The 24,547-nt window shown below is 47.8% G+C and overlaps 2 protein-coding genes across 5 annotated transcripts in view; one reads left to right on the top strand and one right to left on the bottom strand.

Moving 5' to 3' along the window:
* Positions 1-11,347, bottom strand: part of SHISA6 (shisa family member 6) — a 327,855-nt gene extending 316,508 nt beyond the window's left edge. For all 4 annotated transcript variants that reach the window (XM_045376285.3, XM_045376287.3, XM_045376288.3 and 1 more), the window contains exon 1: positions 10,494-11,347. In XM_045376285.3, the coding sequence (XP_045232220.1) occupies positions 10,494-11,137 (644 nt within the window). In that variant the 5' untranslated portion in view covers positions 11,138-11,347. The remainder of the gene's footprint in view (positions 1-10,493) is intronic.
* Positions 11,263-24,547, top strand: part of LOC135967905 (uncharacterized) — a 29,326-nt gene continuing 16,041 nt past the window's right edge. Inside the window, exons 1-4 of the mRNA XM_074021142.1 lie at positions 11,263-11,398; positions 11,453-12,767; positions 15,846-15,996; positions 18,176-18,342. Coding sequence (XP_073877243.1) covers positions 11,263-11,398; positions 11,453-12,285 — 969 coding nt within the window. The 3' untranslated portion in view covers positions 12,286-12,767; positions 15,846-15,996; positions 18,176-18,342. The remainder of the gene's footprint in view (positions 11,399-11,452; positions 12,768-15,845; positions 15,997-18,175; positions 18,343-24,547) is intronic.

The raw sequence follows: 24,547 nt of genomic DNA, 5'->3' as shown, positions 1-24,547 counted from the left end.
TGGAGCAGCCTCAGCTTTTGAGCCGGCCACACACCCTGTCACTGCAGGGAGATGGGTTAAGAGGAGTCTCACCTTCAGTCAAAGCCGTCCACCAGCAGTGAATGAGGTCAGAATTCCCTAGTGATTCTATCTGAGCCTGATCCTAGGACTGAGGGAGGAAAACTCCCGTGACAACTCCCTTCTTTGCTACGATAGTGTTTGGTTAATGACCTGCCTGACTCCTAGCCGAGATGCATATTCTCAGGACCTCAGAAAGGAGGGGATGGATGGGCTCTGGAAGGGACTCTCAGATGCCACTTCAAATTAACAGTCATCCCCTCCCTCCACCAAGCCTTTCAGAATTCCAATTCCTCCCACTGAAACAGCAAGGGCGAAGGAAGACAGAAGTGGCTGTTTGGGTGGAAAACACGCTTCCCAGAAGAGGACATTTGGCTAAGGGAACAACGAATATGTCCAGAGGACAGATGTCCTGAGTAATGAGACTTTAATGCCGAAGCTAATGGGAACAGTACACGAGACCAAATGCCAAAAAAGCAAGGAATAATGAGAGTGTTTGCGAAGACTGCAGAAAGCAGCGACTCTTCTCCCAAACACTGGGGAACGGGGGCAAAGGTTCTAGCCACCCAGAGTCTCACTGGGGTTCCTGCATCCATGGGTCTAGAGAGACGGACATTGGCTTCAGGCAAGGAGGATCCAATGGTTCTCTTGCTCCTCTAACAAGGAGTAGGCGTGAGCCAAGCAGGGACAGGAAGGATGAAAACAGGGAGCAGGAATGCTGGGTTCCTGGGGAAGATTAGTGAGATACATGTTCACACACCCTCAAGCAGAGGTGAGTTTCCTGCTCAGGTGGCCCTGGCTGGAGCTGCACACCAGGGAATGTGAGTTCAGCTGCTGCTCACCACCCTGTGACAACCGGATCCTGAGGCGTGTGGCAGGTTGGGAGCTGGAGAGTAAAACACAGGCTATTAGAGTGACCCAGGATTCCTTCCTTTCTTTCCACGTGCCCTTCAGGACAGGGTACTTGAGAGCACCAGAAACAGAGAATCACAGGCAAGGCATGAGTCATTAGGAAGCACAGCCACAAGGGTAGAAATATGGAAGGAATAAAACTAGAACAGGGAAGCAGCAGCAAGTTGGCCAAAATGCTGTGTCTTGTATGCACAATGCTAGATGTTAGAAATGGGGCAGGGTGGAAGAGTTGTGATAAATGGAGCTGTTTGTGAGCTCTACATCTCAGTAATTAAAACTGGAAATAGCCGTAGGTCCATACTGTCTCCCAAATCACCTCTTTCCTCCAGTGCCCCTTACCCAAGCTCCCGTCACTGCTCCCAGGAGCTAGGACTCGTGCAGAATTGCCCGGGGGTTCTTTCAATATTGTCAAGTTTTTTTTTTTTCTCAATGAAAATCAGGGTGGTTTTGTTTTATATTTTCTTTGCATTGCCTTTGCTATCCTCAGCCAGTATCATCTTGTCCTGAAAGAAAGCTCTTTTACTGCCCTGAGCATCTTGCCGCCTGGATGCAATCTGAGTGGGGGCCGCCATTTTGGTTCTGCAGAGCCCTCCTAGGCAGGTCATTTATCCTCCTAGTCCTTCACTATGATAACCAGTCCCAGGGCATGGCAAGATGGGCCTTTGGTTTCTTAAGTATTCTGAGGATCGCTGACTCCATTACATTCAGGAAGGTGAGAGCCAGCTGCTCCACTGGAGTTCAGAGAGAGAAGGGCATCAGCAATGTACTAGCTGTGTGACCTTGGGCAAGTTACTAAGCCTCTCTGAGTCGGTTTCCTCATCTATATCATGGGCCCCTACACTCAGAGGGGATGATGGGAGGATGCAGTGAGACAATGCAGGTCAGGCGCTGAGCTGAACGCTGGTACAGAGTGAGCCCTCGAGACCGAGCACTCTTCTGAGTATCTCTCTACCATCCTCTCCACTTCCTTGAGTCTTCGTCTCACTGAGACCTCCAGTTCTCTCTAACTCTGGCTTGTGGGCTTGCATGAGTGATGGGGTTGTGTAAGCTCCTGGGACACAGAGCTTCCACTGTCCTGACACGTGAGCAGAGTTAAGAGGGACTCCCAAGCTCACAGCAAGACTGACTCCTCCCAGAATGCCAAAGAATTACCTTTAGAGGGTTATCAGGACCAGAGGCTCTGCCCCAGCCTATGCATGGGGGTAGTACAAGTGCACAGCCCTTTACCAACCCCCACATCCTGACTGAGATGAATGAATGCCATTCTACCCAGGCAGTACAGCCACGGCTACCCCACCTGCAAATGCTGAGTCTGGTATTTGTCACCTGCCTTTACACTTGGCCTGCCCCACCCTCGCTCCATTTTGGTGATCAATCCATCCACTGAATGCACATTTGGGGGTGGAGGGAGTGGTGATAAATGCACATTAGGAATTGATAAGCAGTGCTCACTGGCAGCCTTATCTTCCTGGGCTTGCAAATATTTCTACGTCATCTATGGCAGTCTGGCCCAGCCAGTGACCCCGTCTGAATGCAAGTACAGAGGCGATAGCCCTGGGATAGAAAGAAGGGCAGGCACAGTGAACACTCTGGCTCTGACCCCGTGCCTCACTGCATGCATCCCATAAAACTGGGTCCTTTTACCCTTCGTATCAAACTAGGAAGCTAAATTAAGCTAACTGTCTACTATCTCCTGCAGAAATGTGGGACATGCACTTTTTTCACCCTTTCTGGGCAGTTTTATGTGAAATACTTGCTGCAGATTCACCTCCTTTTTCTCCCTCTGTCTTAAGACCCCCACCACCTGCCTGGCACATGGATAAAGCGTCAAACTGATTTTCTTAAGGCCAATAATTATCGTTCCTCATGAGGAGTGGCCTCTTCAAAACAATCATCGCGGATTGCCAGGCACTCCTGTGCAGAGCTGCCATTCACTCCTCTCTGAAATGCCTCTTCTGGGCTCCTGCCTTCAGAGACAGCTGACACGGCTCCTAGGACTGCAAGTCTCATCACTGGAGGCACTCTTGATTTCTGATCACCTATTTCATTCATCAGACTCAGCCCCACGACTTGCCATTGCTTACAAGAATCAAATCAACCCTAGAAAATAAAAATACGTTACCCTCAGAGAAGGTCAAAATGACATGCCATGGGCCTTCAATGTACTTTCAAGAGAGGGACCGTGGGAACATTTTCTGCAGAAAAATCAGCATGTGGCCTCCCAAGGTGACTGCTCGGAAGGGTGACACATTAGGGTATGTATACCCAGGTTCTTTCAAAGAAAATATCAAGCACATTACAGGGAAAGCCCCCAGACTGCATGCCACACAGGTTATTTTCACATAATGAGTAAGCCCAGATTTCCAGTTTCATTAGCCTGCAGTATCTGGGCCCAGAGCTGAGAAAGAGCAAAACTGGCGCCTATGAATGAGCTTCCGTGGCTTGCAGAGCTATATTCTATGTAGGGGGCCAACCCGGAAGATAACCCTGAAATCACACACACATATACACACTCACACACATGTACACACACACATACACACACACACACACACACACACACACACACAGAGCCACTGGATGGCGGGAGGTCTCTGGCCTCTCACAGAGGTAAACTGCATTGATCCAGCAGGTCTCAGCATTTCCACTCATCTCTGGGAGAGAGACAGAAAGCATTCACACTGTGTATTTTTAATGATAGATTTCTGCCCACAGTTTCATTCAGTGACTTTTTGCCCTGGTCCACAACTCTTTGGCTTGTGCTGTATTTTCCTTCTTCAATGGTCCGTATTACTCAGAACCTTATAAAAGGATTATGCTCAGATTAGGTTATTGCCCTTTAGAAAGGAACGTGAAAAAAAGCTGCAAAAGGACTGGGGAAGATCGACGGAAATCATTTTAGTGGAGACATTCAGTGGAAACTGTGAACCAGGAGGGGTACAGAAACGTAGGAAAGAAACGAGAAAGCTGTAACTCACATCTCTAAGGATTCCAAAGTTATTTGGTGATGACTAAGGAACGTGCAAAGAGTAAAGCAGCAGAATATATTTTCAGTGAATGAGATGAGTCTGAGCACTAGAACACAGGCGCCCTGGCTTCAACTCCAAGCTCACCCACCCACTAGCTGGGCTCCCTGGCACTGTGATCTAGCCTCTCTGAATTTCAGTTGCCTCACTTGTAAACTTAGGGAACTAGATTAAATGAATTGCTAGCAATGAAAATGTTATAATTCTGTAATAGATGACGAAATAATAGAAGGTACTATCCTGCTTTTTCAGAAGATTCTGGTTTCGCTTCGAGAGATTAAAAAAAAAATAGCAATGTATCCTGAACTGTTTTAAAATTAGGCTTGCTCAAGGGTTGAGTTCAAGGGACTGAGATCGTCTGAGGATTCACTGGTAACTCTCGCACCCAGCTCTCTTATCCCTCTACAATATCTGCAAACAAAGACACTAGAGGCTGGGCGTGGTGGCTCACACCTGTAATCCCAGCACTTTGGGAGGCCGAGGTGGGCAGATCATGAGGTCAGGAGATCGAGACCATGATGGCTAACAAGGTGAAACGCCGTCTCTACTAAAACTACAAAAAATTAGCTGGGTGTGGTGGCACGCACCTGTAGTCCCAGCTACTCGGGAGGCTGAGGCGGGATAATAGCTTGAACCAGGGAGGCGGAGATTGCAGTGAGCCAAGATTGCGCCACTGCACTCCAGCTTTGGCCACTAAGCAAGATTCCGTCACAAAAAAAAAAAAAAAGAAAAAGAAAAAAGAAAAAAAGAAAGACACTAGAGACGTGAAGTCATAAATGTAACTCAGGAAGAAATAATGGGGTGGAGTTTCCCAAGGTAAAGAAAAGAGGGGGAAAATTACAACAGAAACTAAAAAACGAATTTTAGTCTAGATCTTCATATATTCCACCGAACCACAACCCCCTGCCATCACCACGAACCAATCTGAGACATCTCACGCTCCTGTAAATTGAAATCATCATTTTGTGGTTCCACAGGTGATATATCATCAAGGGATATGAGCAAAACTGTAAGACAAAATTCACTATAATTTCAAAAATGGATGGTACAGGAGTCTGAATGAGGCGAGGGCAGCAGGGAAGGAGGGAGGTGATCTCCCATGGCCAGGAGCAGGGCAGCAGTTCCAGCACGTGGTAGGAATCCTCGCAGACCACAGAAATTGAGTTAGAAAGGGAAGACCTAAATACAATCTGCCAGTCCCTGGAAAATCAGGCAATGGAACTGGAAGCATGAAGCTTCTTTTGCTGTGGTTCCCTTTTATTCCGGATCCGTAGGACTGTCCGTCTGGAGCTAGTGAATTAACCTCTTTCAATCCGCTCGCTTTCTCAACTGTCTTAACCACTGTTTCCTGCACAATTGATTTGAATCCGCTGCACAGTCAATCCGATCTCTTAATAAAACCAGTTGAAAATAATGAATTAGACTTTTTTCCCTAGTTGTGTCTTGGCAGCCTACAACGGTGGGTAAACTTGGTATCTTAGCAGTCGATTCCCAGAAATGAACGTGCTCCCCACCTTGGGTAGGGTAAGAGGGGAGAAAAGGACAGGCGTGAAGGCCTTCTGAGCTTGGGGAGGGGTAGGAAAGGACATGAAGACAGTGAGCAATGTGACCAAGGAGAATTGTACAGTTTAGGGAATTTGAAAAGTATTTGCATGGTTCCCCTGCTAAAGCAAGAAGGAACCCTGCTAACCTCATCTGTCTAAGGCAACATGTGTCTTATAAGCTTATACGGTGTAGTATGAAACACATCTTGCCCAGGGAAGGTGAGCAGGGCTCATTTGTTAAGTGAATGTCTGCATGTGTCTGCAAGAGCCAGGACAAACCAAGCCCGTGGCACACAAAGGCCAGGCAACGTCACTTTGTCCCTTCAGTGGGAATAATCGACCTCTCACCAGATTGCTTTCCTCCTTTTGCTATTTTTGCTTCTTTCTGCCTTCCCAGCATCCTTCCCCTAGCCCTTCCTCCATAAGACTTCTCCAATTCTTCCACAATTTTCCTCTTTCCCTACAAGCGCTTTTTTTAATTTTTATTTTTTGAGATTGAGTCTCACTCTGTCCCCCAGGCTGGAGTGCAGTGGGGCAATCTTGGCTCACTGCAACCTCCGCCTCCCAGGTTCAAGCAATTCTCCTGCCTCAGCCTCCCGAGTAGCTGGGATTACAGGCACATGCCACCATGCCCGGCTAATTTTTTGTATTTTTAGTAGAGACGGGATTTCACCATGTCAGACAGGACGGTCTTGATCTCCTGACCTCATGTGATCCATCCACCTAGGCCTCCCAAAGTGCTGGGATTACAGGTGTGAGCCACCACACCTGACAAAGCACTGCTTTTTTTTTTTTTTTTTTTTTTTTTTAACTCAAATTAAAAAGAAATAAAGGCAAGGCTAAAACCTTCAGTCCAAAGCGAGATGTTTTTTTGTTTCTTTCCTTCTATATTTGAAGTAGAAAAATAAGTTGACTCTCTATTTAGATCAATTCATTATAGTGAGCTCAGTGCTTCAAAAAACGCAGTGACTTGACAATTCGTTGCCCAGGAGCCTAGGAAGAGAACTCACTAAATCAGCCAGCCAAGGGGCCCTGCCACTGCAGTTATGTAGCCTGTGAGGAGAGAACAGAGCTCTTTGAGTTTCTAATTAATTTCTGGAGGGAGAAAGAGTAGAACAAAGTATTCCCTTGACTTCCCCTAGAAACAAGCAAGAGGACAAACCCAAGATGAAGGGGTCACCTCCTAATACTTTTTCCGGTTCATATCCATCTGGATTTTTCTTCCCACACCCCTAGATATCCCCCCTCACCGCCACCCCACCCACATTCTTTGATCCCCTCTGCTCCTGTGCAGGCAGTGGGAGGACCCAGGGCAGCTCTGATTTCACCAACTGCGTCTCCAGCATCCTAATAGCTTCCTGACCCATCTGTTAATTAGCCATTAAAAAAAGCCACACAGTTCCTCCCTCAGAATGATTCTCATCTCCAAGACACTAATGAATCAACTCAGGGCGAGGAGGAAGGAACAGGTTTAGATGTGAGACAGCTAGCACGAAAAGGAATGTCAAAAAGGACCAGGCTCCCAGACTATTTCCTGGGCTCAGCCCGTGCCCTTGGCGGCCCTCCCAGAACAAAGGGCCCCTCGGGGGAGCTGTGCGGAAATCACTCAGGAAATAGGAAAATCTGGGGATGGCTGCAGCTTGAGCCTGAGCCCAGGCAGTTTGGAAGAAGGGGAAAAGTAAAGTGGGGAGCCTGGTGGGAATTGGGCTTCCAGTTGGCAAAGGTAGGCACGGCTGCCCTGGGGCTCTCTGACCACATCCAGCACCCAGCTCTGCCTTTCAATCCTGTGCTCATCTCTTCCTCCTCCACGGAGTTCAGCTAGCTGAGTCGGACTTGGTACTCATCTGTTAGAATCACTAGGGAGCTGATAGTTTCCCCCACAGACACTCATTTCTCACTCAGAAACACGACAGCAAGGTCTAATCACTTCTGGAAATAATGAAATCTGTTCTTCCCTGAAGGAGTAGAGAGATGAAAGGAAGTCCTACCCTAAGGAATGTGTGTGCATGGGCAGGCGGAGGGCTGTCCAGCCTGGGAGCACCGAGGCAGACGCAGATGGTCCGTCCCTTCCCTTCACCCCTGCTCACACTCCCACAAACGTCCCTCTCCAATGAGGCTGTTCTCACTGAAACTCCCTCAGACTCAGCCCCTGCCTGCCCAGCTATCATCTTTAGGGAGAAGCACACATTGAAACCAGCTTGTCTTTCCTGTTCAGACAGGAAACATCTTTGCCCAACTATTTCAAGGAATATGTAACTGCATGCACCTTCACTTCCTCTCTTGACCTCTCAAGAGTGTACATTCTTTCTCCTCCCCACCTTCCCTAAGAAAAACTCACATGGTGTGACTGTTTCTCTCTTTCTCCATCACTCCCTCCTGTTCCCTACCCCGATCGCCCAACAAGGCAGTCTGCACAAAAAATGCTCCCCGGAAGGACACACGGCGGCCTCTCAGGTGTGAGCAAAGCGAGAGGAGTGGTGTAGTTGCGTTCACCCCCAGGAGTCTAACAGCAACTTGCACACTCACCCTGACGTGCCCCGGAAGCAAGAGGTTAAGTTGGGACACTGCTGTGCTTGAGTTACCCAGAACTGAAAAATAAGTTTTCCTGACCTGCCCAAGGTCATTCATAGAGTGTCGTAGAGGGATCGCCCGTGCTCTGTCCCCCCTGCCGCCCCACCACACACAGACAGGCATTGTCCCCTACCCAACAGGCGCGGATATGATGGTTTCCAAAGCACTGATCAGGCAAGACTGCAGCTGCTGGAAGAGAGGCTGTGAACTGAATAAAATCAGGAGGTGAACTTGAGGGGGAAACATCCCACATTTGCATAATGTTCTGAGGCCTGAAATTCATCTCCCTTCCCGTGGTTACTCCGCTTCCCCAACCCCAGAGAGAAGTTGCCCCAATGGTGTCATCACCTTCACCCTAGTTTGGCGTAAGGGGCGTCAGGGTGGTGGGGAGGGGAAAAAACACCAAGAGGGAACGTGACCTCTCCAGGGTCATGTGCCAATGCCAGCATCCAAAGATGCCTGCTGTCAGCATTTGAGGACACCGCCCTCCGTATCATCTCAGGCGATGATGAATAAACTCTGTATGAGGCGGAAGTGTCAGGGCAGCAGGCAGTTTTCCCTGAGTACAGGTAACAATGGTTCAGGGAAGAAAGTATCTTAAAGAAAGATGTGTAGGAATCAACCAGCAAGCAGCTGTGGTCAGAGCAGAAGGTTTAATGAGAGGCCAAGGCCACAGGGGAAGGGGAAAAGGAGACAAGCCTCCAAGTCTTGAGGCAGAGGTGTAACGATGATAACGACCAGCATATCTGCTTCAGGACAGCACCTGCCCATAGGCAATTCCTTCTCTTCTTTCTACGCTGAGCCAAGAGAGAAAATTCTTTGCCGACAAGATGCAAAAGACACAGTGTCTTGCCTTTATTTTGCTCACCATCCCACTTGTCTCCTGCATTTGAGAGCCAAGACTGACCACAGGCTGTTTCTCACACAGGAGGATACTTACTGCACTATCTGAGACATGAGCTGCGGGTGGGAGACAGGGTGGAGGTGCCTCAGGATGACCGAGGCCTCCCTTTGGAATCACTCCAATTCCAGCACCCGAGTTTGAGGTACCCACCCTTTGTGGATTTGACTCAATAAAACCTGCCAGGGAGTATCATTTCTCTCAACACCCACAGTATCAAGCAGGAAAAAAAAAAATCAGCTCTTTTAATATGCCTAGAAATTTCTATCTGCCTTTCTCTTCAGCAAGGCAGGGGTGATTAATGTACACAGGAGCGAGGAAGGAGGTTTTCAGGTGGTAAGGATAACAACCAGGACGCAGAGAAGAGCTCAAGGTGAATGGGTCAGTGTGGGGGCCTGCAGGGCTGACCGACAAACAGTAGTCTGGGGGGTGGTCATGGTGACTAGGGCAGTGCTCACACCATGCACCAGAAATGGAGGCATCTCCTGGGGCAGCGTTTGTTCCCTGAGAGGACTCTCGCACCACGTCCAGACATCCATCAACATGAGGGGACTGGAAGCCAAGCTAACTCTGCATCCCCTGGGTGTGTCATTCCTAGAGTTCTAAGGGGAGGCTGGGTTTCTGTCGTCCCCTTGGCTTTGACCTCCCCAAGGGCTCACTGTGGGGGCAAGATGGTGCCTCGGGGCAGGATTCAGAGTGGAACCAGGGACTGCCATAGTTTGAGCTCTTGGCGTAAGTTTTGGTAGGAGGTAGCCCCCACTCCCTCTCGAATGTAAGCAATGAAAGATGCCCCACCAGATTTAACACAGGCAAGAACTGTTAAGTCAAAGTTCTAACTACAGGGTTTCAAAGAACAAGTCCTCCAGTCTCAGCAGGAAAGATACACATCCCACTTCTCAGGATGCAATGAGGAGACACCATCTGTGCTTGGTCAACATGGAATGGAGAAATCTTTATCTCTACTTCCGGCAGGAGGCATCCTTTCTATAAAACCCCAATTCCTAGTGTACAAGAACGTCTCAGTTGACACTAAGCCACCCGGTACCACTTTCAGTAAGGTTCCAACATTGGTCAGTTTCCTAAATTGAAGATGACACTCCGATTTCACTCAAAAAACTAAATGCCATTAAGAACCTACACCAAAGTGCCCACGTGCCAGGAAAGGAAAGCAGAACGCTGGATCCTCATCCAGGATTACAGAATTTGTAACATTCTTACACTTGGAACTGCACGCACTCTACCAATTTCTTACTCTGCCTTGTAAATCCCCCTACCACCAAAGCATGCATTCTCGGTTCTGAAGAAATGGAGGAGGGGGCACAAGAAGACCCTGATTTATTGCATGCAAAAGGAGCGATGGTGGAAATAACTTAAGAGGGCCAGGGGAGGTGTGGCGAGGCCAAGAGTGAAGAGGACAGGGGAAGCAAGTTGAGAGGGTGAGGCCGCGGGGACACCAGGGCGCGCGGCACACGGCGCTCTCACCTGTGGATGTTCATCTCCCGCGGAGGGCGGTGGGCCTTGTCGTAGGAGACCTTGGCGAAGACGCCGGCCACGATGACGAAGGCGATCACCCCGCAGGTGATGTAGACGGTGAAGTTGGTCTTGTCCTTCTCCGGGTCGTACTTGTTCTCGGGCCCCGGCGACACCACCTTGGTGCTGGGCGTCTGTACCCACACCGGGCTCTGGTAGTTGGTGCACTGGCGCTGGTCCAGCTTCTCGTGGCGCTTCTTGCAGCAGAAGCGGTAGTAGCAGGTGCCGCAGCAGTACAGGTAGCCGCTCTCGCTGTTGTTACACTCGAACTCCTTGTCGTACTGGCCGCTCACGTCGTAGTAGCCCCAGCACGTCTCGTAGGTGACGGTCGCGCTGGCCGCTGCCGCCGCCGCCACAGCCGCCGCGGGTTGCCCCCGCCGGCTTCCCGCCTCCGAGACTCCGGGCGCCCGGGCGGTACCGTTCAGCTCGCGGCCGCCCCGTGCCAGGGCGCCCCCGGCCCTCCGGCCCCCGACGGCAGCGCCGCCTGCGCTCAGGGTCCGGTTGGCGGCGCGGCCGCGGGCTCCGTGGGCGCTGGGCAGCAGGTCCAGGGACTCCAGCGAAAGCAGCAGCAGCAGCAGGAGGCGCCGCAGCGCCATGGTGGGGCCGGGCGGGAGGGCGCGGGGAGGCTTCCGCGGCAGGCCGCTCCCCCGGCGGGCCGGGCTCTGAGGACCCGCCGCGCGGGCCGGGCTGGAGGCGCGGAGTGGTCAGCGGCGCCGGGGCGATGGCGCCATCGAGGCGCGGGCAGCAGTGGCGGCGGCGGCGCGCGGTGCGCACGGACCGGACCGGCGCGGGCTGCTCGGGCTCTCAGGCTGCGCGCCGGCTCCGCGCTCCCCCTGCGGGCTCGGCGCGCCTCCCGGGTAGCCCCATCCCCCGCCGGCGGTGACGGCGGCCCCAAGCTCGGCTCGACTCAGGCAGGACCCGAAGCGCGGCTCCGGGCGGCGGCGGCGGCGGCAGCGGCGGCGGCGTGGTCCCGTCCGGGCGGGTCCTGCGGGACAAGACGGGGAGCCGGTCACGGGGTGGGGCGACTGGCGCTCCGGGAGCAGGAGGGGAACCGCGGGTAGGCGGGCAGGGAGGGTGCGCGCAGCCCTCGAGGAGAGAGGCTTGGGGCCGAGAGGGGCTTAGAGCCCGCTCCCAAGACGGGGTCCCGCGGCCCTGCGCGCCTGGAACCGAGGGCGCACGGGCCGCCCCTCCAGGCTCAGCTCGGCCGCCCGGGTTCCCCAGCCACCCGGCCCCGCAGCGCGCTCCCGCCGCAGGCTGGCTCCCTGGGACGGAGCCGGCTGAGGTTGGGGTCCGGCGGCGAGCCGGGGGAGCGCGCGGCGGCTGGACCTCACTCACTCACCATGCCCGGCTGCGACTGCAGAGGCGGCGGCGGCGGCGGCGCCGGGGCGAGGCGGGAGCGCAGCGGCCGGAGCGAGCGAGCGAGCGGAAAGCCGCCGGCTCGCCGCCTGCACTAGTGCCGGAACGTGTGCGAGAGGGAGCGAGGGAGACACACGCACTCACACACCCGCACACACGGGAGCGCCGCGAGGGGAGGGGGGAGAGGGGAGGGGAGAGAGGGGAGGGGAGGGCAACCGCTCTCCGCCGCCCACGTTTGCACGCCTGGGCGCTCAGGGTGCGGGGCAAAGGGACTCCTTTTTGCTTCTCCGCGATCTCAGCAGTTGAAGCTCCGCGTCACGAAAGGTCGGGACAGCAGTTAATGAACACAGCGAACCGGGTGGGCCAAGTGGGGTCGGAGCAGGGCTGAACGTCCGCTCTGCAGCCGGCCCGCGGCAGGGACAGACCTCTCTTGCCATTGCCCCCTCCAGCCCTCGAGACCAGTCCCCACCCTACCGGAGCCTGGGGCAGCGCGCTGCCAGAGCGGGAGTTGGGGTTTCTGCAAGCCTTTGCCTCTCCCTGGTGGTGATACTCGCAGCCAGGAGAAGAGGTCAAACCCATTGCTACAGGTTCCCAAACTGAGTCCATGGGTCAAGTGGCTTGTCTGAGGCTGTTGCTCGACCCGTGAGCTGAGCCTACACTCTCTTCCTGTTGGTCACTCTTTCCCCAACCCCGTCCCCACTGCGCAGAAAGGCGCTGGACAGCCCCAGCACTGGATGGCAACTCTTTGCTAGACTATTTCCCCCCCCACCCCCTGCGGAGCCTGGAGGCCATTAGAAAGCTGTCTGAACCTCTGAGACTCAGCTTTGTAACCCCTGTGTTGAAATCTCTGTGCTGCAGCTACTATGGAAGGTGAGGAGGATGGAGGTGCCAGGCGGGGGTGCTTTCGGGGTAGTTGCGTGTCTGGGTCTGTGGAAAGGAGGCCTGAGTAACTTTCACAGCTATGAGGCCACCCCAAAAGAGAATCATAGTACCATCCGTGGTATGTGTCCTTGGAGGAGGTAGGGGGAACTGGGAACAAAAAGCGATGGCCAAGACCGAGACTCTGCCTGCGTGACCAGCGTGCTTTGGTTGAAGGCAGGGAACTGAAGGCAGGGAACAGGCTGTCAGAGCGAGGGCGGTAGAGAATCTTCTCTGAGACTTTCTGTTCAGTCCCACTCACGTGTGACCCAAACAAGGGATCCCTATGCAGGAACAGAAGAGTTCCTCTTTTGGGAAACGTGGAATGGATATATTGGAGCTGGAACTCAGACTCCAAGACACGAGAGGGAGATCCTGATACTGACTAGGGGCTGGGGAGGGGGGGCGCGCGGTGCACAGACTATCCCCACAGCTCCCCACTCGCTCCTGTCTCCATTCCCTCCCTCTTCCTCTGCACTTCCTCCCGTTCCCTTAACTTCTCAGCTGCTACCTTCTTCTTAAACATTCTGTACAACCAACATTTGTTTAGTGCCTACTCTCTGCCAGCAGAATGAATAAGAGAGTCCCTTTCCTCAAAGAGGGGGACCTTGTAGACCATTAGGGAGACAGATAAACAAATGATTTCCACATGGCAAGGTTATGTCTCATAATAAAGGCGGGCAGAGTGCTCTGAGAACAGAAGACAGGCACCCAGCCTAGCCCTGCAAGGGGACAGATGGGGGTCAAAGGTAGCTTTCACATTGAGGTAGAGCAGAATCTTGAAGAATGGATTATGAGTTCATACAGCAAACAAGAGGGAAAGGAGGCCCCCAGCAGAGGGAACATCCTTAGCAGAACCAGAAAGACAGGAAGTGGTAAGGGTGTGTGAGCAGGGGTGCAAGCAGTTTAGCATGAACCCTGAAGGAGTCTACCAAATAAGGCTAGGAGGAGGGCGTTGAATCCCTCCCTTGCAAAGAACTTGAATTTATTCTACAATTGCTGGGGAATTATTGGTGGGTTTTAATCAGGAGAAGACACTGTCAGTTTTACATGTTTGCTGAATCTCTGAGTCAAATGGAGTAGGGAACACTGGACTGGACGCAGGAAAAGCAATTTGGAAGCTGTCCTGATAATACAGGTAAAAAATGAGGAAGGGATGCAGTAGATTACTGGAAGTTGATGCCCACAGTGGAGATAAGCATGGCTGAAAAAGCAGGTTCAGGATAGAGTTAGCAATATTCCTGTTGTGGTTCCTTTGAGAGATCTAAGTGGAGCTGTCCAGCACAAGAATTGCAAGCTCAGAAGAGAAGACAGGCATATACATTTGGGAATCATAAGAACATATTTGAAGACAACAGGCTTATATATTTACCTTTGTACTCTGTGCAACTTCTAAGCTATTCCCTTCTTTTTCTCTTCCATGAGCCTTCTCCTTCCCTTTATTATTCAAGAATTTGCTTTTCCATGTCTGAGAACCCTTTAATGATGGATAGGAGAAATGTGTCCTCCTCACATCAGACTCTAATAAGATTTGATCAGTGGCATTGAGTAAGAGAAACTGATTTGGTTTCTCAGACCACCACCACCTATAAATGTATCCTGAACCCCAGTGCTCATAAGTGGTGGCATCAACACTCATAGAAATAATAGCATCTCAGGGCTGTGTAAGATCTTAGGGGTTATATATCCCAACTCTTGCTGCAGTGCACTATATTCCTTATTCACATTTCCAGCCCTCCTGGTTTGCCCTTTGTAGTAGAAAAGGTTGCTTGGCTGCCACCATACATTTCTCTTTTCTCCTAGTTTCAGTGCCTGAATTGTTGACAATATCAAAGTGCTCTTTCTTTGTGGATTTGACTCAATAAAAAGTACCAGAGAAGAATCATCTCTTCCAATGCCTCCACCAACTTCAGACAGTCCTGAGGTTCAGGGGAGAGTGAACCAGTCCCTGGCTCTAGAAGGCAAATCCCAATTGGGTGGAGCTAGACATAATAAATCTCTTTCCCCTTGACAGGGATTAAGAAGGGACATGTGATCCGGTTCTAGCCAATACTAAGTGAGAGAAGTTTGCTGGAGGTTTCTGGGGAAATTTCCTTGCTCTTAAAAATTGTGATAATTCCTGTTCTTTATTTTATTTTATTTTATTTTATTTTATTTTATTTTATTTTATTTTTGGTGTTGTTTCTCTGGATGTTATTACCTTGGGGTTGGGGCACCAGCTGAGAGTTGAAGTTGATATTCTTTTTTTTTTTTTTTTTTTTTTTTTTTTGAGACAAGATCTTAACTCTGTCGCTCAGGCTGGAATGCAGTGGCGTGATCTCAGCTCACTGCAACCTCCACCTCCCAGGTTCAAGCGATTCTCTTGACTCAGCCTCCCTAGTAGCTGGGATTACAGACACCTGCCACGGCGCCTGGCTAGATTTTGTATTTTTAGTAGAGACGGGGTTTCACCATATTGGCTAGGCTGGTCTTGAACTCCTGATCTCAGGTGATCTGCCCGCCTTGGCCTCCCAAAGTGCGGGATTACATGCTTGAGCCACTGCATCCGGCCTCAATTTTATAGTTATTAACACCGCTCACCAAATATCTCTGCCTCCCAGGCATATAGTAGAATTGCAATTCCTAGCCCACTTGTGAGTAGGAGGGGAAAGTGACTAGTATCAGTCAATGAGTTGTGAGCAGAAATGATGTGTGTTATTTTTGAAACAGAGCATCTAATTGCTGCTGCAAGACACTCCAGAATTTTCATTTTCTTCTGGCATGGTGATCAGCAATGTTCTATATGGGAGTGGTTTTGTCAGTGTGAGTACTTAGGTGACTACAGTGAGGAGTACCTGATAGTAATAAAAATAGTGTCCCACCATGGGCATGTAGCATGAGTAAATATAGATCAATAGATCGATAGATCGATAGATACATAGATAGAGCATAGAGATATAAATATTAAAAATATACAAATATTTCTCTCTATAAATATCTATATCTCTATTAATATCTATCTCTCTCTCTCTCTGTATCTGCTTTTGAAAGCAACTGGAATTGAGGCCTATTATTGCAGCGTATCCTAGCCCACGCATCCCTATACAACACTGAGGTTGTCAGCTGAAAAGATGGACAGAACATCATTGGGCTACTCAAAGAGCTATGCTCAGGGCCTTCCCATCTCTGGTCTTCCAGTAAGGTGAGATAATTAAGTTTCCTTTTATTGAAACCTGTCTAAATACAAAGTTTCTCTTACATGTAGCCAATGGCATCCTAATGAATACATCATGCATTGTCTGTCTCAGTTCTGAATTTCTCTAGGGCTTCTACTTACCTATGCAATTTTGTACTAATCATATAACTTCCATGGGGTTCAGCTTACTCCTCTATAAATGGGCAGCTAAGTGAAGGGAGTGCCTCTAAGAAGCTACCTCTATTGCCACTTCAGAGTATATCTTTACCATAAACCTCAAGTATGAACTTGGGCCATGGCCTAGCATGACCTGCTCACCTGCTGTCCTTCTAAGCTCATCTGCCACTCTCCCCATACTCTGTCCCCTCAGCTATGCTGGTGTCCTGTGTTCCTCAAGGCCTTGGTATTTGCTGTGCTCTCTGCCTGGAGATCTTATCCCCAAATGTATGTAGAGTTCTTTCTCTCACTTTCTGTAGATTTCTGCTTAAGAATCACTGATGAAAATAGCACAGCCGTCATACCACTACCCACCATTTCCTCTTCCATCATGTTCTACCTTCACCTTATCATGATGAACTTTCCAGCATGGCATTTATCACTAACTCATACACATTCATTCAGGCATTTAAAAGTTCTATTCTGTTCTTCTACTAGAATGCCTGGTCTTGCTTGAATTTTATTGTCTGTTGTGTTGATGGCTGTGTTCTGCATGCCTGGAACAGTGCTTGGCACACAGTAGGCTGTGGTGGACCTGGAAGGACTCATCTCCAACTATCCACTCCTCCAGGGTCTGTCTCAGCTGCAGAAAGTTGCCTCCCCTGGAACCACAGTCTTCCTTCCCCAGGGGGCCCACATCCAATGACTAATCAAATTCAAGGTATCAAGGCCCAGCCATTTCAGCCTAATACAATAATAAGATGGACACTATTTTCTCTGAAGTTCTAGAGCACCCTGGGGTCAAGGCTTTGCTGGACCTGTATTGGATCTGTCCAATCTTGCTTCCTTCCCCATTTCCATTGGCGATGACCCTTAAAGAATAGTCTGCATGCTACATGTTGTCTCAGTATCTGCTGGGAGAGATCTGAGCCTGCACCACAGGCATTCAGTATGTATGTGTTGAATGAATAAGTGAATGAATAAATGAATGAATGAATAAGTCCATGAGCCCCAAGTTCCCACCATGGCATCTCTATACATGATTATATGGCTTTTGGTTTATCATATCTAGTCACAAGTTAGAAACTATCTCCTAAGGCCACCAATTCCAATATTAAATAATTCTAATAGAGAGAAAATTAGAGTACATTAGCTTTTACTAATGTTGCTGATAGGCAAATCAATTTAGTGGCTCATACTGAGCTTATAGTTGACTAGAGTGTTTTTCACATTAGGATGACTTTTCGCATCCATGTGAAACGCTTCATACGTATTTTAGTTTATTTTACAAATTCAAGCCCATTAGTCTAGCCTTTTAAGCATTTTGGGAGCGTGTCATCTAAGATGCTATTTCTATCAATGTGGTAGACATGTATTCTACCCTGCTTCCCAACATTCTTTCCCGTTTCTTCCAGCCACAGTCCCTTATCGTTGGTCGGAGATTTACCATCCATTCTCATTCCATGGGGTCTTCATGGGGTTTCATATGACCCAGATTTGAGCCAAACAACCATCTTAATTCTTTAGTCTGGACATTCAGAGTAAGCCAGTGGCAGAAGCCCATACAGTCAGATGAGCCCCAAGACTTGTGTGGACAGGACTGAGAAAGATGGTAACTCTCTCCCATGGGAAGAGGCAAGAATGGCACCGTGCCAACTGCCTTAACCTATGAAGGGTGGGTCCAGTGTTATTGGTAACCCCACAAAAAGCCCAAGAAAGGAGCCAGCATGGCACTGGGCTAAGCCAGGAGGAGAGAAGCCCAGTCCTGTTTGTACCATGGGAACCTTGAATCTAGCTTCATCTGAAGTCTGCCTATATCTCTACTTCTCTATGATGTGAGCCCATACATCCTTTAATTAAGCTCATACTTTAATTAAGCTCCTATTCACCAGGGTTTCCATCTGTAGCCGAAAGTGTCCTAACTGAAACAATCAACCTCACAGTTAATAAAATGACAAGAGTTTAAGCAAGAAGAAGTAGTTACACCCTCCTCTGCATGACCCCACGTGTTCTTTGCTCGTGTTCATAGCAGGTGAGGGCTGGGAGCTGAAGATGGAAGGAGCAGCACAGGTCAACATGTGAGAGATATGACAAGTGGCCATTCCTAACTGATGTCATCAAGGTGCCTCTAAACATAGGATTTAGGCCAAGCACCTCTAGGTCTCCAAAAGCAGTTGGGAGAAGATGCAGATACAGGTGAGTCCATTCTTGGCATGAAAACCCACATCAGGATGTGACAAGGTCAGGGGAGAAATGACCAGCTGTTAAGATTATTCCAAAGGTACAATCAGGCATACCAGACACAGGGTCCAAAGAGCATATCAGTCTTAATCATAGTTTTGAAAATTATCAGAAACATAGTATCCTTTCCAATGGGAAGAATACTATAGACAGAAAAGATTTGGAAATCTAGGCAATTATCAATAGAACCAGCACAGGGCATGGCTTAGAGACAGATGTGCTCTGGGCAGTTGTACTCTGCCACCAAGCGTGGTCAGAGTAAGCCCCCAGTTGTGGTGGAGACATGGAGTGTTGGCAGTGCTCTGACAGGGAGCTGAGATCTGGGACCTAGACAGAAGCCTTGTCCAAAAGATTGAGTCAATGTTATGGAGAGCTTCAACTTGGACATTGGTTCCCTTGTGTGATTGACAGCAAAGGAGACTTGAAGAGTAACATGGGGCCAGAAGCCATAGTCAATTATATACCAAAGATTGAGAGGAAGACACCTCAAGCCACTGCCAGACTTTCTATCTCAGACAGATCCTGTAGATGTACTCAGTTGTATGGCATGGGGAAAACAGCTTTAGGAAGGGTAGGGGCACAGGTGAGGTGAGGGGAACAAACAGCATCCGTGTGGTAGATTAATCATGGTCTCCTTCCAACAAGAGGTGAAGGCTGTTTGTCTTCTTTTTGAGTCTAGGCTGGGCCTTGTAACTTGCTTGACTAACAGAATGCAGCAGAAGTGATGATGTGTCAGCTACAGATCTACCCCTTCTAGGGGTGGGCCTCTGCCCCTAGAGGCCTGGTGACTTCTGCTTTCACATTCCTGGGTTCTAGCTACCCCATAAGAAGCTTAGGTTACCTAGAATGATGAAGGTTGGCAGGTCTCATGAAAAGAGATCTTAGAACAGGAGACATCATCTTGGGCATCTTGCTCCCAACCAAACTCCCAAGTAAAAGCAGCATGAGATTTAGGCCTGTGTGAGCAGAAGAACCATTCAGCTAAGCCCCAGCCAAATCACAGAATCATGAGAAATAATAGATCTTTGTCATTCTAGATGTTTTAAGCCATCAATGTGTTATAATGATTTGTTACAATACAATAGATAGCTAAAACAAACCACATATCATAGCATAGAGTCTAGACAGAAATGTACCATATTGTATTGATAGCAACTTCTGACCACAAAGATGTCTGAGGCTATTTTTGGTTAACTATATCAACCAAGAACTATAATATAGTTTTGGTTAACTATACTAGCTTCCTTGCATTACCCAAACAAAGTACCACAAACTGGAAGTCTTAAACAACCGAACTTATTGTCTTACAGTTCTGGATACTGGTAGTCCAAAATTAGGGTGCTGGCACAGTTGGTTCCTTCTGAAGGCTGTGAGGGAGAATCTGTTCCAGGCATCTCTTCTTGGCTTCTAGATGGCTGGCTTCAAGTCCAAATGGCATTCTCCCTGTGTGTCTGTCTCCAAATTCCCTTCTTTTTATAAGAACATAGTCTTATTGGATTAGGGCCACCCTAATGGCTTCATTTTACCTTGATTACCTCAATGAATACCCTATCTTTAAATAAAATCACATTCTGGGGTGCTAGGGGTTAGGATTTCAACATATTAATTTTTTGTAGAGGGACACAATTCAACCTGTAATGCCTGCTAAGTGGAGTGGTTATGTGATCTGTATAAAATATTATGCAAACTTACATGCCAATCAAGAAGAAAGGAGAAGGGGTCATATTTGTCACTGTCTCCCACTGAGGAGAAGTTAGAAAATTCCAACTTAGGTTATCCTGGAAATGATCATTCTATTCCATGACCTTTTCAAGACTCAAGACACATTGCTCTTGTGAGCTGAGAGAGATTCCAAATAGGAAACCTAGGAAAGGGAATGTCTTTCCCTGGCATTCTCTACCTAGTGATGGAGTTACAGGAAGTTTGCATCATGCATAATTAGAACTCTGGAATTGTGGCATTTCAGAATTGGATAGGTGCACAAAAATTCACATCCTCTGGACTCTTTTTCTATATCTAGTCAGCCATACATGTGAAGGCAAGGATGACCTCAAATTATCTCTACAACTAGCCTGGCCTAGAATTAACTCATCTCTTCATCAATCTATTCATTCCTTGTTATTTACTTTGTCAGTCAGTTATTCAAGCCCCCACTATGTACTAGTCATTATGTAGATGCTAAAATGCAAACATAAACAAATTATGCTTTCTGATTTGCAATATAGAATACTATTTGGGCCTCATGGAACTGTCTCTGCCACACCCCAGAGATTAGGAGTAAAAAGCATCTCTCATTAGAGAGAAATGTTTTTTCCCTCCTTGCTGAATGTCCAGCTGCTCTCTGAGATATGGATTCTTTCCATTAGGTCATGAACTACACTACCAGGAGGACACCTTTGCAGATTCAATCCACTTCGGGAGACATTCTGGAAACTCAGTTGTAGGATCTAGTATGTGGGCCACATGTTAACTCAATGTCTTAGCAACTTGTTGAAAAATATCACTCCTTAAGGGACTGTTTTCCTATTGCGATCACATAGGACTATCAAATGTGGTTTTCTTCACATCTGATGCAGCAGCATTAATAGCAATGATAGTTGAGTATGTGTGCACTTTTATACTTTTAATTTCAGAATTTATAATTCTACTGCTTAGAATTGATCTGGTTATCAACTGACAGTCCTAAGAGTAAGACTGTATTACACCACCAAATGATTAAAAGTTTTGTGGGGTTTCCTTTTCCCTTCCTGACACATATAAAGCAGTTCTGCATCCCCAAACATGTGTTGAGTCACAAAACAACTAATTTTAGTTGTGTGTTTCCTGGACAAGCTTGGACTGAATCATTTTCAACTGACACATTTAGCTGGGTCTATGGAATGTGATTTCTCTGCATAATATTGCAGTCATTCCTTGTGACTAGAACAATGTTACATACTACAACTCCCCCATCCTGTGCCCATGCCAGACATCACTAATCAATTATGGAACCCTTTCCCGCTGAGAACAGTCAGAGCCCTAGAAAGCCCCTCAACACCCAAAGCTCCAAATAACCAGCAGGCCTTAACTATGGTTGAAATTAGCACAAGGAATGAATTCTATTTGCCTAAAAGCCCTGTGAGAGGTGACAGAACAGTTCAAGCATAGTTCTATTACTTTACATAGACATGGTTTTAGAATTCTGTTCCAATTATGCAGGTTTATTGCCCCAAACTGAAACATTTGTGAAATGAAGGTGAGACTACAAGGGGCACGAATATCACTGGTTATTACATGCTTTTTACTGAAAGACATCACTTCTTTACAGTTGGAATAAATGCACACTGGGATTAGCTCTTCCTGAGAAGGGTGCTAATGAAGAGTGTGCCAAATGAATGCCAAAGATAATCATGCAGCCACTCCCAGATATTCACGTGCAGACTATATGCACGTGAAAATAATACATTTTCTCTTTGATTGGAATTCATTGAAATTTTATTCAAAACCACCATGAATTAACCTATAAAAATACATTCCCTATTAAAATAGGAGGCCTTTTGTGAGTGCATTACACATAGATGTGACATTTTCTTGGCTTACGGTTTATATCAACCAGTGTTCTATGTTAGTATAGGCTGTTTTTCATACCTCTATTTCCTACCTTTTGATGATGGCTCTTGTGTCTATTATCATTCAGATCACCTTGAATTCTCTTTCTGACTTTTACGAAGTTAAGCCCACCATAGACAGTAGAATAGGTTGCATATGATTTTTTTTAATAGGTTTTGGGTTTTTTTGTCCTTTAAAGGAAAAATAAAATGAGTTGACTAATTAGATCTATCCCACTTATCTAATCCAATTGACTGAGCACAAATTGGTCATTAATACAGTCAAATGCATCAACAGAAATTCTTGATTCTGTGTCAGGTAGACACGATCTAGATGGACCATCTGTTGGTTGAGTGCCAAGCTAAAAGCCAAACACTGAAACAGAAAAATGTCATCATTAAAATAGACAAGGTAACTCTGCTGAAAAAGGCCAATTTTCTTATTGTTATGCACCATCAAATTTCAAAATTCGATCTTGGCATTACCGCAGTGGACAGACATCCAACCTGATATCCTGTACCCAGATCAAGACGTTACATAACCACATGGGCAGACACAGCCAGTACCGAGGTGAGGCGTGTGAGAGACAGGTGCCAATTAAAAGAGGGAGTGTTGGCCCAAAGATGCTTGAAAATGGAATTTCTAGAGAACTTGAGAACCTTTGTTACCTTTGCTTGAAGGCCTAGTTTTCCAATTTATTTTGCAAATCCTACCTCAGCACGTGATGGTGCCTTCTCATTCTACACTGCTGTCCATTACACCCCAGCCCCCTGACCCAAGTCCACCTCCTAGAAGTTCAGTCTTAAGGACAGAAATGGAATTCCCTCCAAACCCTCTATTCAGGAGGAATCCCCTACTAGCAAATGCACACCAGGGGCTAAAGGGCAAGGTCATGGTGGCATTGGTGTGGCAGAGGCAGCTATGGCGTTGTGGATAGTCACGGGTCGAAGAGAGAAACTGGGACTGGGATAATCCTGAGCTTACATTAGAGTTGTACTCAGGTCATTTAGAGTGGACACAAACTCAGTGAGCTCACACGTGGAGAATGAAGCAGAGAACTCACCTGGAGCCAGGTAGTCAGCCCAGACAGGTTACACAGGAGAAGGAGGTCAAGACAGGGCAGGGAATTAAACCCAGCAGACTGCAAGGCCTCAGGGCAGGAAAGGTGATGCCTCAATATCCATCCAGCAGTTGGGAATAAGGATGCTCATGAGAACTGACAGGCAGGGCAAGGCATTGTCTCTGGGTCCAGTCACGGTGACAGGAACCCTGGCCAAGAAATGGCTCACAAGCTCTCAGCTGGTCTTTATTGTAAAGCATGGGTTCTCCCCAGATTGCAGATACAAATAGCTACAGATGCCACTGATGTGTGGGACACATCCCACCAGGCCAAGTGTGAGAAGAGTCTGTGCCCACTTGGCATCTGTTTGCCTGTTTGGTAGGCCACGCTCTATTCCTCCACCTCCGCTTCTATCCCAAGCCCCTCGTTCGGCCCCCCACCCACCTCTGAACAGATTTCTTAAATCAGCACAGCGTACTGGCTGTACAGGTGCCATGATTCAAATGGCTCATTGACCATTATTTCTATTCCTTTCATTACACACTTCCTCCCATCATTTTGGTTTGATATCTTCTTAGATTGCTTTTTTTTTTTTTTTCATCTACATGTTCCCATTTCTTTTCATATTTCCCCCGGGACATGTTTTAACACCTTTAATTTCGGGATATGCCATCCCTTCTGAGAGATCATATATTTCAGGAGAGGAAAGAAAATTTGGAAAAGAACCAAAGGAACCTGGTTTTAATTCTCATCTTCTCAGTGCTTAATATTATGTCTCAGAAATTTATTTTTATTTATTTATTTATTTGAGACAGGGTCTCACTCTGTTACTCAGGCTTGAGTGCAGTGACACAATCCTAGCTCACTGCAAGCAATCCTCCCAACTCAGCCTCCTGAGTAGCTAGGTCTAGAGGCATGCGTCACCCTGCCCAGCTAATTTTTTTGTATTTTTTTTGTAGAGATGGGCTTTCACCATGTTGCACAGGCTGGTCTCGACCTCGAACTTTGCCTTGGCCTGGCAAAGTGAGCCACCACACCCTGCCCGTTTCAGAATTTCTTTATTTCTTGCCTTATTGCCATTATAGAGATCGAATAGCGTAGAACAGTGGTTCTTAACCTGGGGCTGATGGTAAACCTCTTGAAATTATGATCAAAATTGTGTGTCTCTCCAGGTGAACCTGCCATTTTCAGGAGACATTTCATCAGACAATCAAGTGAATTCACATCCCAGAAGAAAATATGTAAACATTCATATCAGATAAAAACCTTAAGAATTAAATCCGGAAGACCTGAATTTCAGTCTTAAGGCTACTTCTTTTTTTTTTTTTTTTTTTTTTTTACCGGCTCAGGGATTAGTCCATGATATTCTGTATTGCAGTTTCCTTTCTTGTAAAATAGAGAATGTAACACTAGCCTTTCACACAACACTAGGTCATGAAGATCTAATGACATCATGAATGTGAAAGCATTTTGGAAACCCAAAAGTTTAATAAAAGGTGTTAGTCATTCTTA

This window comes from Macaca fascicularis, chromosome 16 (assembly GCF_037993035.2).
Source record: "Macaca fascicularis isolate 582-1 chromosome 16, T2T-MFA8v1.1".
In the NCBI taxonomy this organism is placed as follows: domain Eukaryota; kingdom Metazoa; phylum Chordata; class Mammalia; order Primates; family Cercopithecidae; genus Macaca; species Macaca fascicularis.
Note: the sequence above shows the minus strand (reverse complement) of the source record. Positions and strands in the feature narration are given on the sequence as shown.